General features: G+C 26.7%; 4 protein-coding genes across 4 annotated transcripts in view; 2 read left to right on the plus strand and 2 right to left on the minus strand.

The window, feature by feature from the left end:
- Window positions 1-1027: 1027 nt before the first annotated feature.
- LOC130667051 (uncharacterized) lies at window positions 1028-4873 on the plus strand. Its single transcript, XM_057468446.1, has 3 exons — window positions 1028-1418; window positions 3346-3582; window positions 3672-4873. The coding sequence occupies exons 1-3, from the start codon at window positions 1266-1268 to the stop codon at window positions 3807-3809; spliced, it is 528 nt and encodes a 175-aa protein (XP_057324429.1). The 5' UTR covers window positions 1028-1265; the 3' UTR covers window positions 3810-4873.
- Window positions 4874-7685: 2812 nt separating this feature from the next.
- Window positions 7686-8440, minus strand: LOC130667055 (uncharacterized). Its single transcript, XM_057468448.1, has 2 exons — window positions 8136-8440; window positions 7686-8045 (listed from the first exon to the last, which is right to left on the minus strand). The coding sequence occupies exons 1-2, from the start codon at window positions 8308-8310 to the stop codon at window positions 7798-7800; spliced, it is 423 nt and encodes a 140-aa protein (XP_057324431.1). The 5' UTR covers window positions 8311-8440; the 3' UTR covers window positions 7686-7797.
- Window positions 8441-11500: 3060 nt separating this feature from the next.
- On the plus strand, window positions 11501-12255 carry LOC130667054 (uncharacterized). The gene is made up of 2 exons (XM_057468447.1): window positions 11501-11805; window positions 11896-12255. The coding sequence occupies exons 1-2, from the start codon at window positions 11631-11633 to the stop codon at window positions 12141-12143; spliced, it is 423 nt and encodes a 140-aa protein (XP_057324430.1). The 5' UTR covers window positions 11501-11630; the 3' UTR covers window positions 12144-12255.
- Window positions 12256-18956: 6701 nt separating this feature from the next.
- LOC130667056 (uncharacterized) overlaps window positions 18957-25716 on the minus strand; it is a 66007-nt gene continuing 59247 nt past the window's right edge. The window contains exons 2-3 of the mRNA XM_057468449.1: window positions 19107-19370; window positions 18957-19032 (exon numbers count right to left, since the gene is read on the minus strand). Of these exons, the coding sequence (XP_057324432.1) occupies window positions 18988-19032; window positions 19107-19370 (309 nt within the window). The 3' untranslated portion in view covers window positions 18957-18987. The remainder of the gene's footprint in view (window positions 19033-19106; window positions 19371-25716) is intronic.

Consider the following 25716-nt stretch of genomic DNA (forward strand, 5'->3'; position numbering starts at 1 on the left):
CGTAAAAACAAAATCTCGAGAAAAAGCCATTATTTGGATCACTTTTTTTTAAAAAGATTATTTTAGGGCTGAAGAAAAAGTGTGTCATAAATGGCCATCAAATTCGGCTCCATTTAATTAAAATTAATAAAAAGAGCTTAACTAATTTTGTATATCTATATATGTTTTTTACATATACTTTCGTCACGCCGGCGCGAAAAAATACATCTGACTATTTTTTGGAGCGATATTTAAATTTTTCGTGTAATAGAAAGGAAAAAACAAAAAAAATTGTCCTTGAAACTTTTATCGTACATTTTTTTTTTTTTTTTTCAAATGAGCATTGAGAGTCGTGCACTTTTGGATTTACCAAACATTTTACTATTTAATAAGTGACTGTAAATCACAGATTTCTCATTCTCTAACAGTTCTCCGCATCATCGGCTTGAAATTAACTTGTTTTTTTACTGGCTGCTGAACACTGAAACTTCAAGTTCCAATGCAGGTAATCATGAAAAATATGGTGTGTGACTCAGGATAAAACACGATTTCAGACTGCGGGTGATTTCAGCCTTCGCTTATGGCTCGGGCAGCCAACTTCATCCTGGTCTGAAATCTTCTTGGTTCGTCTCATGTCACATAATATCCTAATTTTACCCGCTAAATTAGTTTTGTGTTCTATTTTAACTCTATTACAATCGCATTTGGTTCCTGTAACTTCAAAATCAGCATAGAACCATATTACAAAATTTATTCAAAAATAGATACATAACATAATCTGTCAATTTTACTTACTATTAAATTAAAACCTTTTTTTTTATTTATAGCTTTTTAACAAATTTTTTAAGAAGTTTATAAAATTTTTATAAAAAAATTTTATATAGTTGCCCCGATGAAAGCTTGGGATTTTTTTCCCACCACGGTTTCTTCCCCCACCCTTTAAATATTGGTTTTGGTGGCTTTGCACATGCGCACATTCAAATATCATGGTGGTAGGAGAAAAAACTGGTGGGAAAAAAATCCCAAGCTTTCATCGGGACGACTATATAGGATATACTGAACGTTGATTGTCTATAAAAATTTGTTTATTCCAAAAGTGCTGACGTCGTACCAATCTTACAATTCAGTTATACCAACTAATAAGGCATTAAAATCTATCGAGAGTTGAAATACCGCCTGAAGGTTTAAATAAAATATCCTTTGTTTCGTTTCTTCGCTTGAAAAGAAAAACATAAACCTAAAATATAATAAAAATTTTGTTTGAAAGTTTGAATTATTTTATCAATATGCGCAACGTTGAGATAAAAGCATTTTTACGTAATCCGGATTTTGTTAAGGCCAAAGCTAAAGAATTATCGAATTCAGAGCCTGAAATAATTAAACAAACGGATACTTTCTATGTGGTACCACGTGGTCGCCTTAAATTACGTGTATTTTCCGTAAGTATTTAAAATATGTCAATAACCCAAACGGCACAAAAAAAAATTTCTGAGTTTTTGTTGAATTGTCGCCTTAGATTTTAAAAAAAGTCGACAATTTTTTTTTGTGCCGTTTGGAAGGTAAAAGACTCATATTATTCGCTCACTATTCATTGGAGTAAGATTAAGAAAGTTCAAGCGAATTTAATACAAAAAAAATTTCCCAACTTTAAGAGTTGAATATTTAGTATATATATAAATGAATACTTTATTGATGTATTATAAAAATTTGAAAAGTATCCACCGTCTAGTTTCTTAGAAAAAAAAGTTTCAAAAATGACATTTTCAAACTTCTTATAGACAGACTTTTATAGCTGACAAGTTTCCGTCATGACTTATTTTATTTTTTTCAGTATTAACCTCCCAAGTTTAAGAAATAAAAAACCACATGTCATAAACTTGAATATTTGTAGAATATGATAACATTTTAACAATATCGTGTTACCGTTGTAGTTATTTAAAGAATTGAAGTTAAACTTTATTTTTTAATCTCGTTCATCGACAGAGATACATATTATTGAGGGTTTGGCAACGCCGCGGAAGCAGCTGAGAGAAAAAACAAAGATAGAAACACATTGATAAGAGAGACGAGATAAGAAATAAATTTTCCCGCTTTAATTTAAATTTCGATGTTTAAGAAGTTAGAACGCGCTGTTGCCACATTTTTTTAAAAAACCATATGAGTCAAAAATGAGCAAGTCATTTTAAACTTCTCGTTAAACGCCCCTATTAATATAACACGAGTTTGAGCAAGATTCTGGAGTAAGTATCTTGAGCAAGACCCCTAGCTGCTAGTGTCTTTTTCGACGTATGGTTCTTGCGCAAAATCATGTTGCAAGAAATCGTCATCAAGACTTGTGCATGACTTGCTCAAGGCATTTTACACAAGGATATTGAAAACATCTTAGATACGGTGCAGTTTAAAAGTTTCTGGCGCATTTCTTGCACCTGTAACTTATATTAGGTACTTATGCATGTCTTGCTCAAGATCTGCTCACGGCTCAAGGTCAAATACTTCCAATTATAGTCTTCCTCCAGAATTGAGTTATAATCTGGCACGAATTTATTGGGTACACTGAAAAAAACAAAAACTGTTTTCAAGTATCTGCGTGTTAGAATCCTCCCGAGTAAATATTTGTTTAATCGTAGGAAAAATATATTCCAACCAAGTGATATTTTCTTGATTTAAGAATTTTTATACTTATTTTAAGGAAATATTCTTGGTTGGAGTACATTATTACTGAGATTAAACAAATAATTTTCTCGGGAAGATTCAAACACGCAGATACTTGAAAACAGTATTTTTTTTCAGTGTAAGGCTTGCAATTTAAATCTGGTCACAAGTATATGCAGCAAGACACATACGTAGAAAAAGACACTAACACCTATCAATCTTGAAAGCAGACTTGCACAAGATTGTTATATGGTACCACTCAATATAAATTGGCAAATGAAATGAAAAATCTTTTATTTTTTGTAGTTACGTTTTAAAACTAGAATTCTAGTTTTAAATATAAAGAATAAAGTTTTAATTTAAAGAATTATGTTGATAATGAATTATTATTCATTTTTTAAATAAGGTCGTTAAGTTGAAGTCAGCGACTAAAGCTACACAGAAAAAAATAAATTCTCGACTGGAAGTAAATATTCTTGATTTTAAAAAATTTTTTTAAAAACCTTAATTTTCTCAGATAAAATATAAATTTTTTTGGTTCAAGGAAATCTTGACTTTATTTCCAAAAAAACTTCTGCCTTCCAAAATATTTTTTTGACTTAAGATATACTATTTTATCTATACATTGATCGAATTTCGGGTCTTTCACTTCGTATATATCTTAAAATTATAAACATATTTTAAAAATTGACAATTATAAATAAATTTTTTCAGGATGATTCCGGTGAATTAATTTATTATGAACGTACAGATGCTAAGGGACCAAAACTTAGTGAATATACAAAAATTTCATTTAGTGATAAATCAAAGTGTGATGGAATTAATGATCTTTTGAGTAGAAGCAATGGTAAACTAGGAGTTGTTGAAAAAATTCGATTATTGTTCGTCGTTGGACAATCACGGATTCATATTGATAAAGTTGATGAGTTGGGAGATTACATGGAAATTGAAGTATATAATTTATAATATGATTTATATAATTCAAAGAATTATTTATAAATATATCGGTTTGTATTAATAATATTTTCATAATAATTTAGGTTGTTTTGGATGACAATCAAGACATTGAAATTGGAGAAAAAATAAGTAATGATTTAATGAAAGAATTAGGAATTGCGACTGATGATTTAGTATCTGAAGCGTATATTGATTTGTTATTAAGAAATAAAACAAGTTAATTGCTCATTATTGTATTTTTTGAATACAATAAATTGTTTATGAAAGTATCAATAAATTTTTTAAAAAGTGCTTTCTTTGGTAATAAATCATCAACTTTGATTTTGAAAATTTTCAGAACAGCCAAAGAATAAATTTTGGATATTTCTTTTAGATTAATGACTTTATTATTTAATTTTCATGACAAGCATCCTTAAAAATACAAAAAAACTTGGTTGCAGTAAATTTGTCGCCAACTTATCTTCAACGTGACTCTTAGGGTCAATATAATGAAATTACGGTTTTCAATTGAAAATTTAAATTTCACAAGTATTATGATCTTTCAAATATATTTACGGTGCTATAAATGAAAACAGAGACCAAAAGTTAAAAGATACCTGCAGTATGGATTGCTTGTAATTATCGTAGGAGTGTCAGTCAATTGTCTGATGATGATAAAAGTGAAATCTATTGTATACCTACTTCCGCAGTAATGAATCTTTTGTATACCTACAAACAATAGTGATATTAGTTTGGAATTACGTTAGAATGACGTTTAAATACAGCGCCGAAATACCCGATTTAAAAAATTATAATTTTAAGAAATTCTGATTCTTAAAATTAAGAGCGGATTATATATTTAAATTTATTAACTAGAAAGTAATAAGCTCAAAAATATTATATGTAAAAGTTATTTTTTTTTTTTTTTAGAATATTTAACTTATGATGACAATTTTAACTGAATGTTTAATACTTTTTTTCTTATTTTAATATTAAAAACTAACAACGTTACAACAACGGTTTTGAATTTAGTTTCTAGATAGTGGAATTATTATCAATTCTTTTTTTTTGTTTTTTTTTAGTCTATTATAAATTTAAAAATAATTACGTGTAACGGATCAGTATGAAAAAAAAAAAAAAATTCATAGCGTAGTATATAGACAAGACATCGAGTAAATGAACGCGCTTATTACTGAATGAGTGGAAGGTCGTTAAACGTAATATTTTATTCTATTACTGATATTAAAAAAATAAAAAATGTTATTCATAGTGTTATTGCTAATATTTCTTTATTTGTTCTAAAGATGTGACGTTACGGAAGTTTATAAAACTAAACTAATATTTATAATTAGTCCCCTCATGTAGATTAGCTCGCCGGTTCCAGGGTTTCGGTGAGGGTCGCGTAACTCAGGCAATTTCTTATTTATTTCTACTTAAATATAAGATAATTATGCGGACGGATCGACAGTTAAATAACATATTTATTCGGATAAAGTACAATTTTATTTATAACATTCGGTGAATTACAAATTCTCAATACTTAACTAATAAACAGAAGCAATACGTTATTACAATGTTCTTAAACTCGGTAAACTACGATTTTTATCAAAACAAATACTTAAAATAATATTTAAATATAAATTATACGGTGTGACGAGACGCGTTTCATTCCCACATATGTATTACCCTCGTAACAGATTTACTCGCGGTACCGATTCTACGGATGCTTTTTACCTCCGCGCCACCCCAACTACCAACCGGGAGATGCCCGCGTTGTATAAAACACCCGAGACTCGTCTCCTCCAAGGGTAATACCCCAAGTTTCAGAGTCTCGCCCTAGATTGCACGGAGAAGGTAATGCGCTCCTCTACGTGCAAATCGGCCTAGATTTTGCGTCACTTATCGCGACAGGGTTTTTACACCCACCTACAATCGTGCAATAACGACGAGGTTCAAATATAGAAGAGCCAATACCTGGTACTTCTATTTGTTTTACAGCTCGGTCCGGTGATACGCAGACCGAGAGCTGGATTCAAAATAACGGTGCTGAGAAATCGTTTATAAGCCTTCTAGCACAACAGATCAACTCGGAGAAACTCAGACGTCGCGACGCCGCCTAGCGGCCGACCTCGAACTACTCCCCCTTCTCTCCTACATATCCCCACTCCTTGCGTACTCTCTCTCTTACTCGGCCTACGCGCTCATCACTTTTATCGATTATACATTTTTTTACGTGCTCGTCACAAAGAGAGATGGTGATATTAAAATGTATGCAAAATGATTTCATTTTAATTAAAGATTTAAGTATATTTCATTGGAAAAGTTCATTATTATTATTATTATTTACGAAATTATTATTAGAGATTTAAAAATATATGTACAGTCAATTTAAATTTTAAAAGATTTTTCAAATTGAGTCGGCAGTTTGAGACTCCAACAATTCAATTTCCATCTAAAATGAATATTTAAAAGTTTATTAATAAATTGAGTTATTAAAGAAAATTTTCAATAAATTTTGTCAATTATAAGAATATTTACCTCTGTTTTTAACGCTATATCATTGATTATATTTATAAATAATGTTCCCTTCACAAGTCGATTGAATTTTTTTCTCAATTTTCTGACTTTCTCTTGTTGATGTCCCATACTTTTAATTATGATATTAATTGCCGTATTCACTGACTCTTCGAGTTCTGGTGAAATTGCATTAGATGCGATTCTCCGTAAAATTGCAATATCTGAATGACATTCTAGATCTTCGAGCATTGTTCTAAGAATCGGGAAATCGGTTGAAAGTTGTTGCTAAAAAAAAAAAAAATACACAAATATTACATCATAGAAAAACATACATCATGTTTTGAAATTATTAAAAAAAATTATAAATCATTTCAACTACTTATCATAATACATTTTTTCGCTTCAGGATTAAAAATCCAATAGGATTCTGGATCTTGCACTTGCGATTTACAGATAGTAGAATTCTGACTTAAATGACTCATTTTTTAAATTAAATTAAATTTAAACAATTTGCAAAATGGTAATAGGGGAGGGTGGGGCAGAACCATAATCTTTTAAAAACTTCTTTTTTTCTCACTTTACATATACCAAAATAAAGAAAATAAATATATCTTACAAAAAACTGAATATTAAAAATTTTAATTTCAAGATAATAATGAGAAAAAAAGGAAATTGTGAAAAAAATTTTTAGAATAATAGCCCAGTGGATTGAAAACAATTTTGTCACGTTTTTTTTCTTAATACTTAATTATTGAGCTTTGAATAAAGCGAAATATTTTTTTTATGAAAATAAAGTAACATACACCGAAATACAATGAAAAAAATCAGAATATGATCGGAGGTGAAAAAAAAAAAAAAAAGTTTGAATAATTAATAACACCGATTTATATTCATCATAATTTTCTATAAAAATAAGAAAATGATAGAATTCAGGTCGTAATTTATTTAAAACTATAGAATTTTCAACCACTACACAACTATTCACTATACTGTAAAAACTAAAGTGTCAAAAATTGATTTATAATTATACTTTTAATCGAATATTATTATTGGTTATCTTAAAAATTTCAAAAATTATGATGTACAGGCAATATTTTTTAGTTATTCAAAAAATAAAAAATACTAACGTAAATGAAATTTTCACTATAAAGTTGAGAATACGTAAAAAATTAAACACTCTTAGTAGTAATTGTTTATTAATTTAAATTAAAATAAAAAAAAAATTACAAAAACAAATATTTTTGGAATTAGTAAAAAATTTTATTTTCAATTTATAATAATTTTCTACAACTATACATAGTTTTATAAATAAAAGCCCTTAATTTGATGATACAAAAGTATAAAATATTAACTATTACGTATATATGAAAATATAATTTATTATCACTCTAGCTTGATTGCAAATTTTAATCTTCTAGCTTTAGTTTCAGTATATTTACAAATATTTGATATTTTGATTTTTAATTTAATTATTTGATAATTATCATTTTTTAACTTTTTTTTAGTTTTAATTATAAATTACTTAACAATAGCAATATTGTTATTTATATACTTAAGGATGAAATTTAAATTATTTTTAAAAGTTCTACAATGACGATTAACTCAAATTTAAAATTATAAATAATTTATGAATTACGATATGTCACTTTTAGTAAATTACAAACAAAATAATAAAAATTATTTTACAAATAAAAAAATTGAAATGAAATTACATTATAAATTATTAAATATGAATTTTAAATCTTCGATTTGGTTCAGACAAGTTTTACTTTCTTCCCAAGCCCATAAAATGTCATTAACGTATTGTGGAAAATCTGAATAATTTCTATACTGTCTTAAATCGTAAAATAAAATCTGAAGATATTTCTTCATCTCAGCAGCCAAGTTCGGTGTGGTGGCACATTTTTGACGTATAATTTTGTCGACTAATATCAGTATCCCCAATTTATTGATAGGTTTCGCTGTAAAAAACAAAAAAAAAATTGAGATTATAATAATTTATTTATACGTAAAAAATAAATAAGTAAATAGATAAAAGTAAAATTACTTACCATTTAAGAATTCTGTAACACAAACAGTAGTTATGTCTTCAGACACATGTTCATAGGGTACCAAAAATGAATGCACATTACTAATCTGTCTCATATACTGAGGTGTTAAACGTTCTAACTCTGATCTCAACCAATCTTCGAAATAACAAAATGGCTTTCCGTTGAAAAACTCCATTTTTTTTTTTATATTAAATTCAAAAAATTACGAATTAAAAACAAATTACTTGAAATATTCACAGTTATTACAACAACAAGAAAGTAAAATTCAAAAATTTGATTTACAAAAATTTGAACGATGTGAACAAGACCAGAGCAAACTCACAAATGTACTATTTGTAAGTTCTAATGGAAGGTCTTACAATATACCTAAGTACCAATGAGTATACTAAATAAAATTTCCCAGACGTCCACTTCCGACAAAAATTAAAAGTTAATTACCTATATAGAGGTGTTACACTCATTATACTCGATGCTTAGGGATTATGATTATCTAATGTACCGATCTTTGTATAGACTCTATTACTCTAATGTCTAGGTATGTTTAGGCAATATGTCAAAACATAGAATATAATCTTTCAACAATACAAATAAGTACCTCATAACATAATCATCTTTATTGAAAAATATTTTAAAATAAAATTCCACTGTATAACTATTATTTTGAAAAACATTATCAAGTTAGAATAGCTTTCAATTTTATTGGTTTATAATTACAACAAATAAGATATTTAAGTTATGAATTTATTCATCTGAGAAAAAAATTATTTTATAAATATCACTTATTATAAAGTTGTAATGATATCAAAATATATTTTCTTATTAAAAAAAAAAAAAAAAAAAAAAAAATCGGAACCGATATCTCTTGGCCTAAAAATGATTTTTGAAATTCAGTATAAGAAAAGCCAACGTTACGTTACACGGAGAGAATTTTGTTCGTTTGTGAAAATTTTGGTTTTTTTTCTGGGCTAAAAAAACTATTGTCAATTAGGGAAAAATTTCTATTACACGAAGTAATATGCAGTGTTCACTCAGACATATAAATACATAAGTTCCCAAGCAGCACAAAAAAAAGTTGTTGACTTTATGTTAAATTTAAAACGACAATTTGTTATCATGAATTTAAGTTAATTTTTTTCGAGTAATATAAAACCAAAAATAGTTGTCAAGAGAAAGAAATACATCCTTAATGATGAAAACAATTTAAAAAAAGGCCATTCGGCAGCCGAAATGGAAGTAGATTTCTCGTTGTTGAATTTTTTTCACTGTTCACATAAAAGTTAATAATAAAATAAAATTTTTTTTTACATTTTCGTAAAAATTCTCGAGATGATAAAACAAAGAAAATAAAATAATTCTAAGTATAATGTCAAAATTGATGCTAACTAAATGAACTTCAGAAGAATTTTTGATGATAATGCACTATATGTTTTGATTTGACGTTATTTAAAGATACGTATGCATATATTTAAACTATCGGACCAATGGTATTCCGGACACTATTCGAAAAATTATGATAGATTATGGTTTTAATGCTCGAGAATTCTACCATAAAGACAAAGGCGATAATTTGCTTTCAATAAAATCTACTAATAAAATATTCTAAGATTAAAAATTGATTGTGATACATCAAAGTGTCATACTTGAAATTAGTATTGATATTTGAAATAAAAAGCCTATTAGAATATCAAACGACGAGTCGATATAGAAAATATTATCATCATAACTAATGTCAATCTTGTTATTGATATATCATATCATTTATACACTGTCAATTAAACGAAATTGTATATACCCACTGAATTGAGATGTTTGGATTTTATAATTGTCACACTGCGATAATATGAGTTTAAGTAGCTCCATGAATGTACTAAGAAGTAGGAGAACTAATGCAATAGCAAAATTTCATTAAATGAATGGTAAAATAAGTAATTTCAGTGGTCTAGGCATATATATAGGCATGAAAATTAAAGCTTATTCGAAGAGCTTTCAGATGAATTTTATATAAAGTCGATAAGTTATCACATTCAAAAGATATTGAAGGAAGAATAAGTAAAAATATGAATTTTGGACATTTTGAAAATTTTGAAATGCTATAACTTCTAAACTAATCGACCGATTAAGCTCATTTTCAAACTCGAACAAGGTAGTCACCCACAAAATACGTATACTAAGTTTCAAGGTGATCGGTTTGAAATTGTGGCTATAATCAAAGTGAAAACCTGCATAAAATTAGTTTTTATAATATTTTGTAAATGTTCAAAATCATTTATCTACTAGAAAAAATGGTCCAATCAATGAGCTGTATAGTCAAAATTGTAGGCAATCGGACGAGCTTTCACATAGAACAAACGAAAATAAGCTATCTCTTTCCGTTTAGAAGTTACATCCAGTTAAAGCGGCAAACAAATTTTTTTTTGAAAATTTTACAAAATTTCAATTAACCATAACTTCTAAACTTATTGGCCGAATTGGCTCATCTTCGAACTTATCCAAGGTAATCGTCCATAGAATAAGTATACTAAGTTTCATTAAGATCGGTGTAGAATTGCGGACGCTATCGTTGGAGAACGGCGCGTTATATTATATATATATATATATATATATATAAATACATATATAAACTTTTGAACTGAATGTATTTCCTGACTCAGCTCATCGAGCTGAGTTCAGAGGTAGCAAAATTTTTCGAAAATTCCATCATGAGGACAAATACAATAGTTAGATTTTTATGAAATCTACTAAAAAAAAAAAACGAAAAAAAAATTTTTTTTTATCATTTTTTGAAGCGGCCGCTCTGCCCCACAAAAAAAAAATTTTTTTTTCAGAATTTTGGCAAAACGTCCATAAATTTGTTCGAAATAGGACGAAAGTAAAGTGATCTTATGGTTGAAAGCCACAAAAAGTAATAATTGGCTTAGGGGTGCCGCTCTGCCCTACCCTCCCCTAACAACTTTTTTCAAGCTATCGCAAGTTTTCTCGAAATAATATTTTTCGATCTTAATAGTTTGAAGAATATTCGAAAACTGATCGTCGGTTGCAATCGCATTTATCATGTTATATACCTACGTGTATTAGGTACTTATTTGTATTGTTGAAAGATTATATTCTATGTTTTGACATATTGCCTAAACATACCTAGACATTAGAGTAATAGAGTCTATACAAAGATCGGTACATTAGATAATCATAATCCCTAAGCATCGAGTATAATGAGTGTAACACCTCTATATAGGTAATTAACTTTTAATTTTTGTCGGAAGTGGACGTCTGGGAAATTTTATTTAGTATACTCATTGGTACTTAGGTATATTGTAAGACCTTCCATTAGAACTTACAAATAGTACATTTGTGAGTTTGCTCTGGTCTTGTTCACATCGTTCAAATTTTTGTAAATCAAATTTTTGAATTTTACTTTCTTGTTGTTGTAATAACTGTGAATATTTCAAGTAATTTGTTTTTAATTCGTAATTTTTTGAATTTAATATAAAAAAAAAAATGGAGTTTTTCAACGGAAAGCCATTTTGTTATTTCGAAGATTGGTTGAGATCAGAGTTAGAACGTTTAACACCTCAGTATATGAGACAGATTAGTAATGTGCATTCATTTTTGGTACCCTATGAACATGTGTCTGAAGACATAACTACTGTTTGTGTTACAGAATTCTTAAATGGTAAGTAATTTTACTTTTATCTATTTACTTATTTATTTTTTACGTATAAATAAATTATTATAATCTCAATTTTTTTTTTGTTTTTTACAGCGAAACCTATCAATAAATTGGGGATACTGATATTAGTCGACAAAATTATACGTCAAAAATGTGCCACCACACCGAACTTGGCTGCTGAGATGAAGAAATATCTTCAGATTTTATTTTACGATTTAAGACAGTATAGAAATTATTCAGATTTTCCACAATACGTTAATGACATTTTATGGGCTTGGGAAGAAAGTAAAACTTGTCTGAACCAAATCGAAGATTTAAAATTCATATTTAATAATTTATAATGTAATTTCATTTCAATTTTTTTATTTGTAAAATAATTTTTATTATTTTGTTTGTAATTTACTAAAAGTGACATATCGTAATTCATAAATTATTTATAATTTTAAATTTGAGTTAATCGTCATTGTAGAACTTTTAAAAATAATTTAAATTTCATCCTTAAGTATATAAATAACAATATTGCTATTGTTAAGTAATTTATAATTAAAACTAAAAAAAAGTTAAAAAATGATAATTATCAAATAATTAAATTAAAAATCAAAATATCAAATATTTGTAAATATACTGAAACTAAAGCTAGAAGATTAAAATTTGCAATCAAGCTAGAGTGATAATAAATTATATTTTCATATATACGTAATAGTTAATATTTTATACTTTTGTATCATCAAATTAAGGGCTTTTATTTATAAAACTATGTATAGTTGTAGAAAATTATTATAAATTGAAAATAAAATTTTTTACTAATTCCAAAAATATTTGTTTTTGTAATTTTTTTTTTATTTTAATTTAAATTAATAAACAATTACTACTAAGAGTGTTTAATTTTTTACGTATTCTCAACTTTATAGTGAAAATTTCATTTACGTTAGTATTTTTTATTTTTTGAATAACTAAAAAATATTGCCTGTACATCATAATTTTTGAAATTTTTAAGATAACCAATAATAATATTCGATTAAAAGTATAATTATAAATCAATTTTTGACACTTTAGTTTTTACAGTATAGTGAATAGTTGTGTAGTGGTTGAAAATTCTATAGTTTTAAATAAATTACGACCTGAATTCTATCATTTTCTTATTTTTATAGAAAATTATGATGAATATAAATCGGTGTTATTAATTATTCAAACTTTTTTTTTTTTTTTTCACCTCCGATCATATTCTGATTTTTTTCATTGTATTTCGGTGTATGTTACTTTATTTTCATAAAAAAAATATTTCGCTTTATTCAAAGCTCAATAATTAAGTATTAAGAAAAAAAACGTGACAAAATTGTTTTCAATCCACTGGGCTATTATTCTAAAAATTTTTTTCACAATTTCCTTTTTTTCTCATTATTATCTTGAAATTAAAATTTTTAATATTCAGTTTTTTGTAAGATATATTTATTTTCTTTATTTTGGTATATGTAAAGTGAGAAAAAAAGAAGTTTTTAAAAGATTATAGATATTTTTGCGATGAATAATTATTTCACTACATATTTGCAATAGAAACAATTGCGTGATACAAGAACTTTTTTTTTATCCTGCTAAGGAATAATTATTTTAGAAAAAACAAAAAAAAACAGTAGCTTTATTCGAGTTTTATACTTTAAAATAGTGAAGGAATTTCTTAAAAATTTGAATTAAAAGTAATATTATCAGATAAATATTGATTTATTTGAATTAACAACCATAGGAGCCCCCAAAGGTAGATTTTCTGTTAAAATAAAATTCGTTATTTAAATAAAGTTCATTTAAATCTACATTTACTTAAAATCTGAGTTTTTATATTAAAACTATATTCCTCTGAAGTGTGAATTTCACTTCAAGGGGATAAAATAAATATTTAGTCATCCACTGCGCATTTACTGTGGATTCTATATCTGCGTTCACTCAGAACATTTTTTACAATTCAAATTAGTATGTTTCCAATATTATTCTTTATAATATATTTAAAAATAAAAAATTATTGAAATTCAAAATTATTAATTTGGATTTGTCATCAATGATACACTATAAAAACGAAAGTGGATATGGACGAGTGATTATGAATGTTATTTTAATCCAAATTCTCTTTGTCACTAAAAGTTAACAAAAGAAAAAAAAAAAAGAAATAAAATAAAATAAAAATCGCTTAGCATCGAGAGTAAATAGAGTTTTGTTTCAGCAGAGTCATTAAAATTTTATATTAAGGAGGGTCGACCGAATCTCATGTAAAAAGGATTTTTCAAGTTTGAGATGTGAAAATTAGTATACATTCAAAGAAGTACTTTATCTATGTATGCTCAAAATTTTAATATGATCCACCGTCTAGTTTTTTAGAAAAAAAGATTTAAAAATGACGTTTTTAAAGTTTTTATGCACAGACTTATGGCGGCCAACCTTCCGTCATAACTGATTCGATTTTTTTTCATTATTAACCTCCCAAGTTTAAAAAATAAAAAACGACATGCTATACTTGAATATTTTTAGAATATGATAAGATTTTAACAATACAGTGTTATCGTTATAACCAAGGCCAAGAATTTGGTATTTTTAAAAGGGAGGGATAAAAGATGGGAGGAGTTGAATTTCTGATTGGTTGAATTTTTATAGATTTGTTTTTGCTGATTTGAATGGAGTGAAAAGAGCGATGAAACAAAAATAAGTTTAATCAATGCAAAACAAATATACTAGTCACATAACCATGTATATTTGTAATCTTGATGTGGAACTTCATCGGTTGAAACTCTAAAATACGCAACCAACTATATTTTGAATGAATTTGAACTAAGGGTATTATTTTGCAAATATTTTAGATGATATTACTTTAGCCGACGGATTAAAAAATTTTTCTTTAATTGGAACATGATTTGCATGCTGGACGGCTTCTATTCATTCAAAATGTAGTTGACTGCATATTTTAGAGTTTCAACCAACGAAGTTCCACCTCAAGATTACAAATATACATGGTTATGTGACTAGTATATTTGTTTTGCATTGATTAAACTTATTTTTGTTTCATCGCTCTTTTCACTCCATTCAAATAAACAAATACAAATCTATAAAAATTCAACCAATCAGAAATTCAGCTCCTCCCATCTTTTATCTCTCCCTTTTAAAAAAACCAAATTCTTGGCCGTAGTTACAACTGTTAATAAATAATTGAAGTTAAACTTTATTATTTAATCTCGTTCATCGACAGAGATACATATTATTGAGAGTTGGGCAACGTCGCAGAAGCAGCTGACAAAAAAGACAAAGATAGAAATACATTAATAAGAAAGACTAGATTAGAAATATAAATTTTTCCCGCTTTAATTTGAATATCGATGTGTAAGATGTTAAAACGCGCTGTTGCAAAAGCTATTTATTAAATCATACGAGTAAAAAATAACCAAGTAATTTCATTACTTGCTTTAATTAAATAAGTAATAAATATTAATATATGAATTTGTTATGTTATTATGAATTAAAATAATAAATTTTTATAACTATTAGGAGAATTTAGCAAATAAAAAAAATTTCAACACTACTTTGACTGAATAGTTTCGGTCGAACCTTCTTAATAGGTTTTCATTGTAATTTCAAGTTTTCCGAGTCGAATTGAACGAAGATACCCGAAAGAATTAACAAAAAAATAAGATAAATTCAGGACATTATAAATGAAATAAAATACCCTGACAGCAATACTTTCAGGTAAAAAAGTTTGTGTCAACCAATTGCGATCGAGTTGACAACAATTTTCAGCTTTTGTAACTGTGAACTAAAACGTATTACCTACTTTTTCAGAAAGTTTAAGTCAATTTCTGGTCTACTAATGGAATGCCAACTTTGGCCTCCAACGTTCTCAAAAAGTTGGTAACCAGTTGCTGTCAACTTATAAACATGCCAATTTTCGCGGCCAACTTGGTTACAAGTTGCTCTAATAAATTGTCACTAGCTTGCTGCCAGTTCGGTTATCAGCGTAATTTTAAAAACGGCATCCACTTTATCACTCATGGGTTTTATAAAATTACTTTAAACAACCCAAAAAACCTAATTTGCGCAGCATGAAATTGCGGAGCAACAATTTTGGTCAATATGCTGTCAAATTGTGTTCACAATCTGACTATCTCACAATTGGCTACAATATTGATAAAACTTAAACTACAAATTAGCTTAAAACTTCTACCTCAAGCTGCCGATAAGTTGCCACAAGAAATTATATCCACGTTGTTTGCATCAAATTAAAGCACAAAAGTTCTCAAAATGATCATCCAGTTGACATCAATTTATTGAATTCATTATTATTATAAAAGAATTTTTTGAAAATTTTTTAAAGTTAATTGACTAGTTACACTAAATCATAAATATAAGATATAAATATCTATTTCAAACTAAGTTCTCTATATAATTCATTTTCACATTATTTTAAATTTTCAAGTCATAACATTTACGAAAATACAAAAAGCAATGTCACATTTTATTTGATGTTTATGAGTCACTTAATTTTAAAGCAGATAGTTATTCCAAAAACAATAATTACAAATTATTATTGTTTTTATTTTCATGCTTAATTAGTTTTTAGTTATAACAAATTCATAGCAATTATCAGAAACTAGCTAAAATTAGAAAAAAAAATTTAGCAATGTATTTTTGAAATTTTTAAAATTAAGACCCAACTCAATTTCTTCATTACTTACATAGAACATAGAATATTTTTTAAATAATGTGTTAAATTACTAAATTTTCATGACAATTATCATTGAAAATAAAAAAATAACTTGGTCCCAGTAAATTTGACGCCAACTTATCTTTAACGTGACTCTTAGCCCTGATTAAAAAAAATGATTAAAAATGATTTCACACGTTAAATGTCCATAAGAGACAGGATTAGAAATGATTTGAAGGATTAAAAAGTATTTAAAATGATTAAAAAACAAATCATTTTAAATACTTTTTAATCATTTTGTTTAATAAGGGAGGGTTAATATAGTAAAATTACCATTTTCAATTGATAATTTAAATTTTACAAGTATTATAATCTTTCAAATATATTTACCCTGCTATGACTAAAGACAGACTAAAAGCTTAAAGATACTTGCGGTATAAATTGCTTGTTATTATCGTAAGAGTGTCATTCAATTGTCTGATGATGATAAAAGTGAAATCTATTGTATATCTTCTTTCCCAGTAATAAATCTTTTTTATACCTACAAACAATAGTTATATTAGTATAGAATTACATTATCATTACGTTTAAATACAGCACCAAAGTACTCTATTTAAAAAAGTATAATTTTAATCAAGTCTGAACCTTCAAATTAAGAAATTCTTTAATTTAAAAGTAAATTTCACGTACATTAAATTCTAATTCACAAAATTTATTTTAAAAAAATTTATTTAAGGGACACTTTCAGACACTGCTACTCAAATTGACAAAATATTGAAACTTCATTATTTATAAAAAAAAAATCTGTCTATCGGTTGACCCTGCGGGCCAGCCCCAAAACTTCCCGCTGTTTTCGAGCTCCTCGAGCTCGAAAACATTGTTGTGGATACATTTTCGAGCTCTTCGAGCTCAAAAATACTTTAGTGTGCCATTGTTTTAAAAAAAAAACGATTTTAGCATTTCTTTCTCCCACGATATCTCAGGAATGAATTGACCGATTTTGATGGTTGCGGCGGCCATCGGCGTATTTTATTGTGTTCTAGAGCTGATTAGATTTTGAAGTTGATCGTATAAGTCGTTTCTGAGAAATCAATAAAAAACTAAAATAAAAAAAAATTTTTAATTCTTATTCTTTGTATAACTTGTAAACTACATGACCGATTTACCCCAAAATCTAATTAAGACTAAGTTTTGGTGAGCTCTTTCAATCGCCACCAAGTACGTTCAAATCGGTTCATCCGTTCCAAAGATATCGTCGGACAAAAAAAAGTTCACACACACACACACACACGGACGTCTACCCGGGAATAGTCAGAATAGTTTCCTAGGACCTCAAAACGTCGACATCTGATGAAAACTCGATTTTCGAAAATCGGACCGAAACCAATAACTTCCCTTTTTTTGAAAATTTGCAATTTTCTTTGCGGGAAGTTAAAAATAAAAACATAGTTTCTATATTGCCGATATACAAGTTTGAAAAAAAAACTATTTATAGTTGCTATTAATTTTGAGGCGAGTGTCATTTAATCATTAAATTTCAGTGAAATCTTTATAACGATATTTTCATTAAATATAAAAAAATTCATAGCCTAAAATTTATTTACCACAGCGTTGTCTTTTTTTTCTATTAATCTAGCTTCATAACTTCTCTTTTATTATTTTATAAAAATGTAATTCAGTTAAAACAGATGAAATTTAATGAATATTTTTTTTAAAGCTGAGGGCACTTTCTGTAAGTGTACTTAATAATAGGCAGTAAGTTGACATGAACAATAGATAGGGGGTTAAGTTTAATTTATTTATATTTTTTCAGATAAATATTATATCATAAAATCATAATAAGATTCATTGAGATGACTTATATGAGTATAGTATAGTAGACGCGGAAACATGAGAGCAAAATTTATTAACTAGAAAGTATTAATCTTAAAGACATTATATGCAAAAGTTATTATTTTTTTACAAACATTTAACTTATGGTAACAATTTTAACTGAATGTTTAATACTTTTTTTCTTATTTTAATATTAACAACTAACAACGTTACAACAACGGTTTCGAATTTAGTTTCTAGATAACAGAATTATTATCAATTTTTTTTTTGTTTTTGTTTTTTTTAGTCTATTATAAATTTAAAAAAAAAATGACGTGTAACGGATCAGTATGAAAAAAAAAAAAAAAAATTTCATAGCGTAGCATATAGACAAGACATCTAGTAAATGAACGCACTTATTACTGAATGAGTGGATGGTCGTTAAAAGCAATAATTTATTTAATTACTGATGTTAAAAAAATTAAAAAAGTTTTTTATAGTGTTATTGCAAATATTTTTTTATTTGTTCTAGAAGAGATATTAATATTACAGCAAAAATATATCTAAAATGATTTTATTTTAATTAAAAATTCAAGTGTATTTTATTGAAAAAGTTTATTATTATTATTATTTACAAAAACATTATTAAAGATTTAAAAATATCTGTACAGTCAATTTAAATTTTACGAGATTTTTTAAAATGAGTCAGCACTCCCAGACTCTAACAATTCAACTTCCATCTGAAATACATATTTAAAAGTTCATTAATAAATTGAGTTAATAAAGAAATTTTGTCAATTATAAAAATATTTACCTCTGTTTTTAACGCTATATCATTGATTATATTTATAAATAATGTTCCCTTCACAAGTCGATTGAATTTTTTTCTCAATTTTCTGACTTTCTCTCGTTGATGTCCCATACTTTTAATTATGATATTAATTGCCGTATTCACTGACTCTTCGAGTTCTGGTGAAATTGCATTAGATGCGATTCTCCGTGAAATTGCAATATCTGAATGACATTCTAGATCTTCGAGCATTGTTCTAAGAATCGGGAAATCGGTTGAAAGTTGTTGCTAGAAAAAAAAAAAAAAATACACAAATATTACATCATAGAAAAACATACATCATGTTTTGAAATTATTAAAAAAAATTATAAATCATTTCAACTACTTATCATAATACATTTTTTCGCTTCAGGATTAAAAATCCAATAGGATTCTGGATCTTGCACTTGCGATTCACAGATAGTAGAATTCTCGCTTAAATGACTCATCTTTTGATTTAAATTAAATTTAAACAATTGTAAAATGAAAATAAAAAATTTTTTCAGGCTATCGTAAGTTTTCTCGAAATAATATTTTTCGATCTTAATAGTTTGAAGAATATTCGAAAACTGATTGTCTGTTGCAATCGCATTTATCATGTTATATACCTACTGGACTCGAAAATAACGGTGGGGAGAAAAGGGACTAAATATGGGCGATATAGATAACTATTGACGAATCCTATGGATGTGATACCTGATCCTAAAATTTGATAGGCCGTTCTTACCATTAAAAGTACTTAAATGAAAAGGAAAATAAGCAAGGAATCGAAAGTGATATAGAGAAAGAATAGTTTAATTTACGGAAATATTAATGACAAAAGTAAAAATTTTGAAGGCATGAAACCGTATTAAAAAAATTTATTTAAACATAGACAAATGTTATAATTTGTCAATTTACTTATTGTTGAATTATAAACGTTCCTTATTAATAACAAAGTCGAAATTTTCGAAAATTCCACTAACTTTATGTATTTAAATGTCTGAGTGAACACTGCATATAACTCCGTGTAATAGCAATTTTTCCCTAATTGACAATAGTTTTTTTAGCCCAGAAAAAAAACCTAAATTTTCACAAACGAACAAAATTCTCTCCGTGTAACGTAACGTTGACTTTTCTTATACTGAATTTCAAAAATCATTTTTAGGCCAAGAGATATCGGTTCCTTTTTTTTTTTTTTGAGTAAGAAAATATATTTTGATATCATTACAACTTTATAATAAGTGATATTTATAAAATAATTTTTTTCTCAGATGAATAAATTCATAACTTAAATATCTTATTTGTTGTAATTATAAACAAATAAAATTAATAGCTATTCGAACTTGATAATGTTTTTCAAAATAATAGTTATACGGTGGAATTTTATTTTAAAATATTTTTCAATAAAGATGATTATGTTATGAGGTACTTATTTGTATTGTTGAAAGATTATATTCTATGTTTTGACATATTGCCTAAACATACCTAGACATTAGAGTAATAGAGTCTATACAAAGATCGGTACATTAGATAATCATAATCCCTAAGCATCAAGTATAATGAGTGTAACACCTCTATATAGGTAATTAACTTTTAATTTTTGTCGGAAGTGGACGTTTGGGAAATTTTATTTTGTATACTTATTGGTACTTAGGTATATTGTAAGAACTTCCATTAGAACTTTTACATAGTACATTTGTGACTTTGCTCTAGTCTTGTTCACATCGTTCAAATTTTTGTAAATCAAATTTTTGAATTTTACTTTCTTGTTGTTGTAATAACTGTGAATATTTCAAGTAATTTGTTTTTAATTCGTAATTTTTTGAATTTAATATAAAAAAAAAAATGGAGTTTTTCAACGGAAAGCCATTTTGTTATTTCGAAGATTGGTTGAGATCAGAGTTAGAACGTTTAACACCTCAGTATATGAGACAGATTAGTAATGTGCATTCATTTTTGGTACCCTATGAACATGTGTCTGAAGACATAACTACTGTTTGTGTTACAGAATTCTTAAATGGTAAGTAATTTTACTTTTATCTATTTACTTATTTATTTTTTACGTATAAATAAATTATTATAATCTCAATTTTTTTTTTGTTTTTTACAGCGAAACCTATCAATAAATTGGGGATACTGATATTAGTCGACAAAATTATACGTCAAAAATGTGCCACCACACCGAACTTGGCTGCTGAGATGAAGAAATATCTTCAGATTTTATTTTACGATTTAAGACAGTATAGAAATTATTCAGATTTTCCACAATACGTTAATGACATTTTATGGGCTTGGGAAGAAAGTAAAACTTGTCTGAACCAAATCGAAGATTTAAAATTCATATTTAATAATTTATAATGTAATTTCATTTTAATTTTTTTATTTGTAAAATAATTTTTATTATTTTGTTTGTAATTTACTAAAAGTGACATATCGTAATTCATAAATTATTTATAATTTTAAATTTGAGTTAATCGTCATTGTAGAACTTTTAAAAATAATTTAAATTTTATCCTTAAGTATATAAATAACAATATTGTTGTTGTTAAGTAATTTATAATTAAAACTAAAATAAAGTTATAAAATGTTAATTATCAAATAATTAAATTAAAAATCAAAATATCAAATATTTGTAAATATACTAAAACTGAAGCTAGAAGATTAAAATTTGCAATCAAGCTAGAGTGATAATAAATTATATTTTCATATATACGTAATAGTTAATATTTTATACTTTTGTATCATCAAATTTAAGGGCTTTTATTTATAAAACTATGTATAGTTGTAGAAAATTATTATAAATTGAAAATAAAATTTTTTACTAATTCCAAAAATATTTGTTTTTGTATTTTTTTTTTTATTTTAATTTAAATTAACAAACAATTACTACTAAGAGTGTTTAATTTTTCATGTATTTTCATCTTTATAGTGAAAATTCCATTTACGTTAGTATTTTTTATTTTTTGAATAACTAAAAAATATTGCCTGTACATCATAATTTTTGAAATTTTTAAGATAACGAATAATAATATTCGATTAAAAGTATAATTATAAATCAATTTTTGACATATTATATCCGGAAATAAATTATCATTTAATAGATATAGATTTTACAGTATAGTAAATAGTTGTGTAGTGGTTGAAAATTATATAGTTTTAAATAAATTACGACCTGAATTCTATCATTTACTTATTTTTATATATCTAATTTTTGAAAATTTACAATTTTCTTAGCGGGAAGTTAAAAAAATTAATTTCAAATTTAAGTTCAGAAAACTTTTCTATTTAGACGAGTTAAAGTACACCACAATCTTAAATACATTGCAAGGATTTCTTATTTTGAATCATTTAAATTGAACAGAAATTTTTTTAGGGGGGGGGGGGGGGGGCATTCAGCTCTTCTCTCCCCTCCATAAATGGAAAAGGAAGTCAGCAAGAACAGATGATGGATACATCTATCGATTAGTATCGATCAATAGATTACTTAAATGTTGTGGATGGAAATTTTCGTTGTTAATTATTAAATATTTTATCAATGACTGTAAATTATATCAAATTACGGTCGCTTAAAGGCATTTTAAAGTTAAGTAGATATATGTTATATTAATTACCACCGTTATTGAATGGTACGAATTTTCAGAAACTGACTATGCTCGTCAGTCTGAGTTTCATTCAGCTTGATGCTTCTATATAAACCCTCATCTTGTAAGCTGTCTCAGATTCATGGTGGTGTCAGTTTAACATTACATTATTGTTATTAAAAAAATAATTACATGGATACTCGATCCTATTGTAGACTTTTGACAAAGAAAGTATAAAAGGAATTCGAGAGAATGAAAATTAGATTTAATGAGATCTAATTAGTTCTCATTTTTTTAACAATTTTACATCCATTGCGATCTTTATAGATCTATTAGGATCTATTTAATGTCATGCTTTTTTTTTCAAGATTTGAAATCTATGTCAAATTTAAAATTTGATTTCACAGTTTAAATATATTCAATCACACACCATTAACAAAAATAATGAAAATTGAAAAACGAATAAAAATTATATTTTAAATTCTATTTTAATTTCCAATAGAGTTAAATTTACTAAAAAAATTCAATCGTAATAATTATCGAAATAAAAAAAAAAATTTCAATGTACCACGTTTTTGAAACGGACTAAAAAGTATAATATACTTTTTCTGAGACTCATGAAGATTTAAAACCAAATACAAATTTTGAACTTCTCACAGATAGTCCTGCAAATTTATGATTGTAAATTTTTAATAGCTTTGAAAATACTTGCAAGATTTAAAACGAAAAACGTGCAGCGCATGCAACAGATAATTGATGTATTAATAGTTTAACCAACAATTTTATTGCACTGCAAATGATATGAACCGATGTGTAAGTTTTCTCATTGATTACTCCTCTCTACACTTTTTATATACAGTCATTTATTGCATGCACCCCACGTTTTTTTTTTATATTGTACCATACATTGATCGCGAATAGATGCCAGAAGACTAGAGAAAGTAAAAGGGGTGAAAAAAATTCAAATTTTACGACTTTTTATTGGGGGGCCCGTTTGCCCAAATTTAAAGATTTTTAATTTTCAATAGATGCGGTATATTAAGAGCAAATGTACAGCAAGAGGGTAGAAAGAAGCCTTTTTTTCTTAAGGGACCCATTTTGCCCCTTCCTCTCTTATTTTTTCCCGTTTAATATTGAAGTCACCTTAAATTAAAACTTGTTTAATTTATTAATTTCATGTTAAATAATCAATTTATCTAAAAATATAATAAATTAAACGAAATAATTTATCTTCATTCATTCAGTCCTATTATTTATGATGGAAGAGTAAATAATTATATTATCAATTTGAATAATTAATGACAAATTATTAACAAATAATCATAAGTTGATGAAATATTAACATTAATTATCGTAATATAACAAGGAATATTCGAGCGCATAAATATTTACGAAAGTAATTTATCGATTAATTAAAATTGATTCACAATATATATACAGAAAGTTAATCAACAGTAATCAAACAGACAATAGTTAAAATTTAATAATAAAACAACAACATTAATGAATCATTAAAATATACTTTCATATAATACTGTGAACAATAAAAATCAGGGAATATATATAACCTGATTTAATTGATCAATTAAATTCATCAGTAATCAACAAATTAAGTAATCACATCAATTAGTTCGTACTGTATACAATATTCATTAATACGTAAATAAATTCACGTTTAACTAGAGCAATAAAAAAAAAAAGAATATAATAAAAGTAAAAAAACAGCATCAGCTCGTTTAAATTTGTAATCATTAGGTAATCATTTTCATCTGGCATTGATTATTCAGCAAGCAAGCAAGCAAGACGACCGCAACCCCAATGTGGCTTGGAGCATCGATGAATATTGCATTGACACGTCTCGTCTCGACGCCTTTACCTATTTCAATCTTTTGACTCTGCTCTCATTCTCTCTCTATCTCTTTCTCTATAATAAATACTATCTTCTGTACTTTATTTCCAGAATAAATTCATCTAAATTACTCAACATCTCCTCTATATATAGTGTTAGTGACAATAATAACAAAATATGTACATATCAGGGGTGTGCGAGTAGTTTGAACTTCCGAATTATTAGTATTGAATCGAATCGAACTATTCGATTTGAACTTCGAATTATTTTTAAGTTTTCGAGTTATTCGTAAATTCTCGAATTATACGAAAATTTTCTTTTGAACGGTGACTTAAAATTGTAATAGTTTTTTGAATAATTCAAATTTTTGTCAGAGGTAAACAGAGCTTAAACACAAATCTACGAAATACTTTTCGTAACCAAAATAGTTTCAATTATTTTTGGTTACTTTGAAACCTAAATTCGCCATTAGATAAAAATTGAATTTTTGAAAGCTGATCAAAATTTTTTCGATTTGAATCGAGTAATTTGAAAAGATACAAATAATTCAAAAACTTTCGGATAATTATAAAATTTTCAAACAATTCGGAAATTCGAATCGAATAGATATATCCGATTTGATTCGATTCAAACCCGATTCGCATATCCCCAGTATACATATAGAATTAAATTAAAAAAAAAAGTATATAAATAAAGTAAATGGGGCGGCTACACCAGACAGACATGACATGAAAATTCTGGTAACCTAGTCTTAGTATACAGTTGCATTAAGAATGAGGGTGAGACGCGAGTCGCGAGTCATCAGACATTTCATTTGACCTGAAATATATATATATTTTTTTTTTAGCTCTCGTAATCAAGATTGCTTATTGTAAAAAAAATGATAAAATGAAAAAAAAAGTGAAATTGGTAAAACGCGAGGCTCAGCAAAAAGGCATTCACAAAAATTACTCTTGCAATTTTCGGTAAAACCTCAGCCAATCTATTTTGACCAGTGCAATTTTCTTTTAGCACAAATGCACACACGCGAGAATCCAGTATCTAAATCCCATGGAGTTAATTGTTTACTCGGTCATTTAACTTTTTATTTTAACAATGAGACTTTTAAAGTCAATTAATTGTTTTTTGTATTCTATTTAGTTCTTTTTTTTGTTACTTTAATTTAATTAATAGCTCTTAATTC

Source organism: Microplitis mediator, chromosome 4 (assembly GCF_029852145.1).
Source record: "Microplitis mediator isolate UGA2020A chromosome 4, iyMicMedi2.1, whole genome shotgun sequence".
NCBI lineage: Eukaryota > Metazoa > Arthropoda > Insecta > Hymenoptera > Braconidae > Microplitis > Microplitis mediator.

Bases quoted from the DNA above. Each gene is read 5' to 3' on its own strand.
- LOC130667054 (XM_057468447.1), top strand. From the start codon at position 11,631: ATGGAGTTTTTCAACGGAAAGCCATTTTGTTATTTCGAAGATTGGTTG. The intron at 11,806-11,895 runs GTAAGTAATTTT...TGTTTTTTACAG, and splicing joins TGTTACAGAATTCTTAAATG to CGAAACCTATCAATAAATTG.
- LOC130667051 (XM_057468446.1), top strand. From the start codon at position 1,266: ATGCGCAACGTTGAGATAAAAGCATTTTTACGTAATCCGGATTTTGTT. The intron at 1,419-3,345 runs GTAAGTATTTAA...AAATTTTTTCAG, and splicing joins TTAAATTACGTGTATTTTCC to GATGATTCCGGTGAATTAAT. The intron at 3,583-3,671 runs GTATATAATTTA...ATAATAATTTAG, and splicing joins GAGATTACATGGAAATTGAA to GTTGTTTTGGATGACAATCA.
- LOC130667055 (XM_057468448.1), bottom strand. From the start codon at position 8,310: ATGGAGTTTTTCAACGGAAAGCCATTTTGTTATTTCGAAGATTGGTTG. The intron at 8,046-8,135 runs GTAAGTAATTTT...TGTTTTTTACAG, and splicing joins TGTTACAGAATTCTTAAATG to CGAAACCTATCAATAAATTG.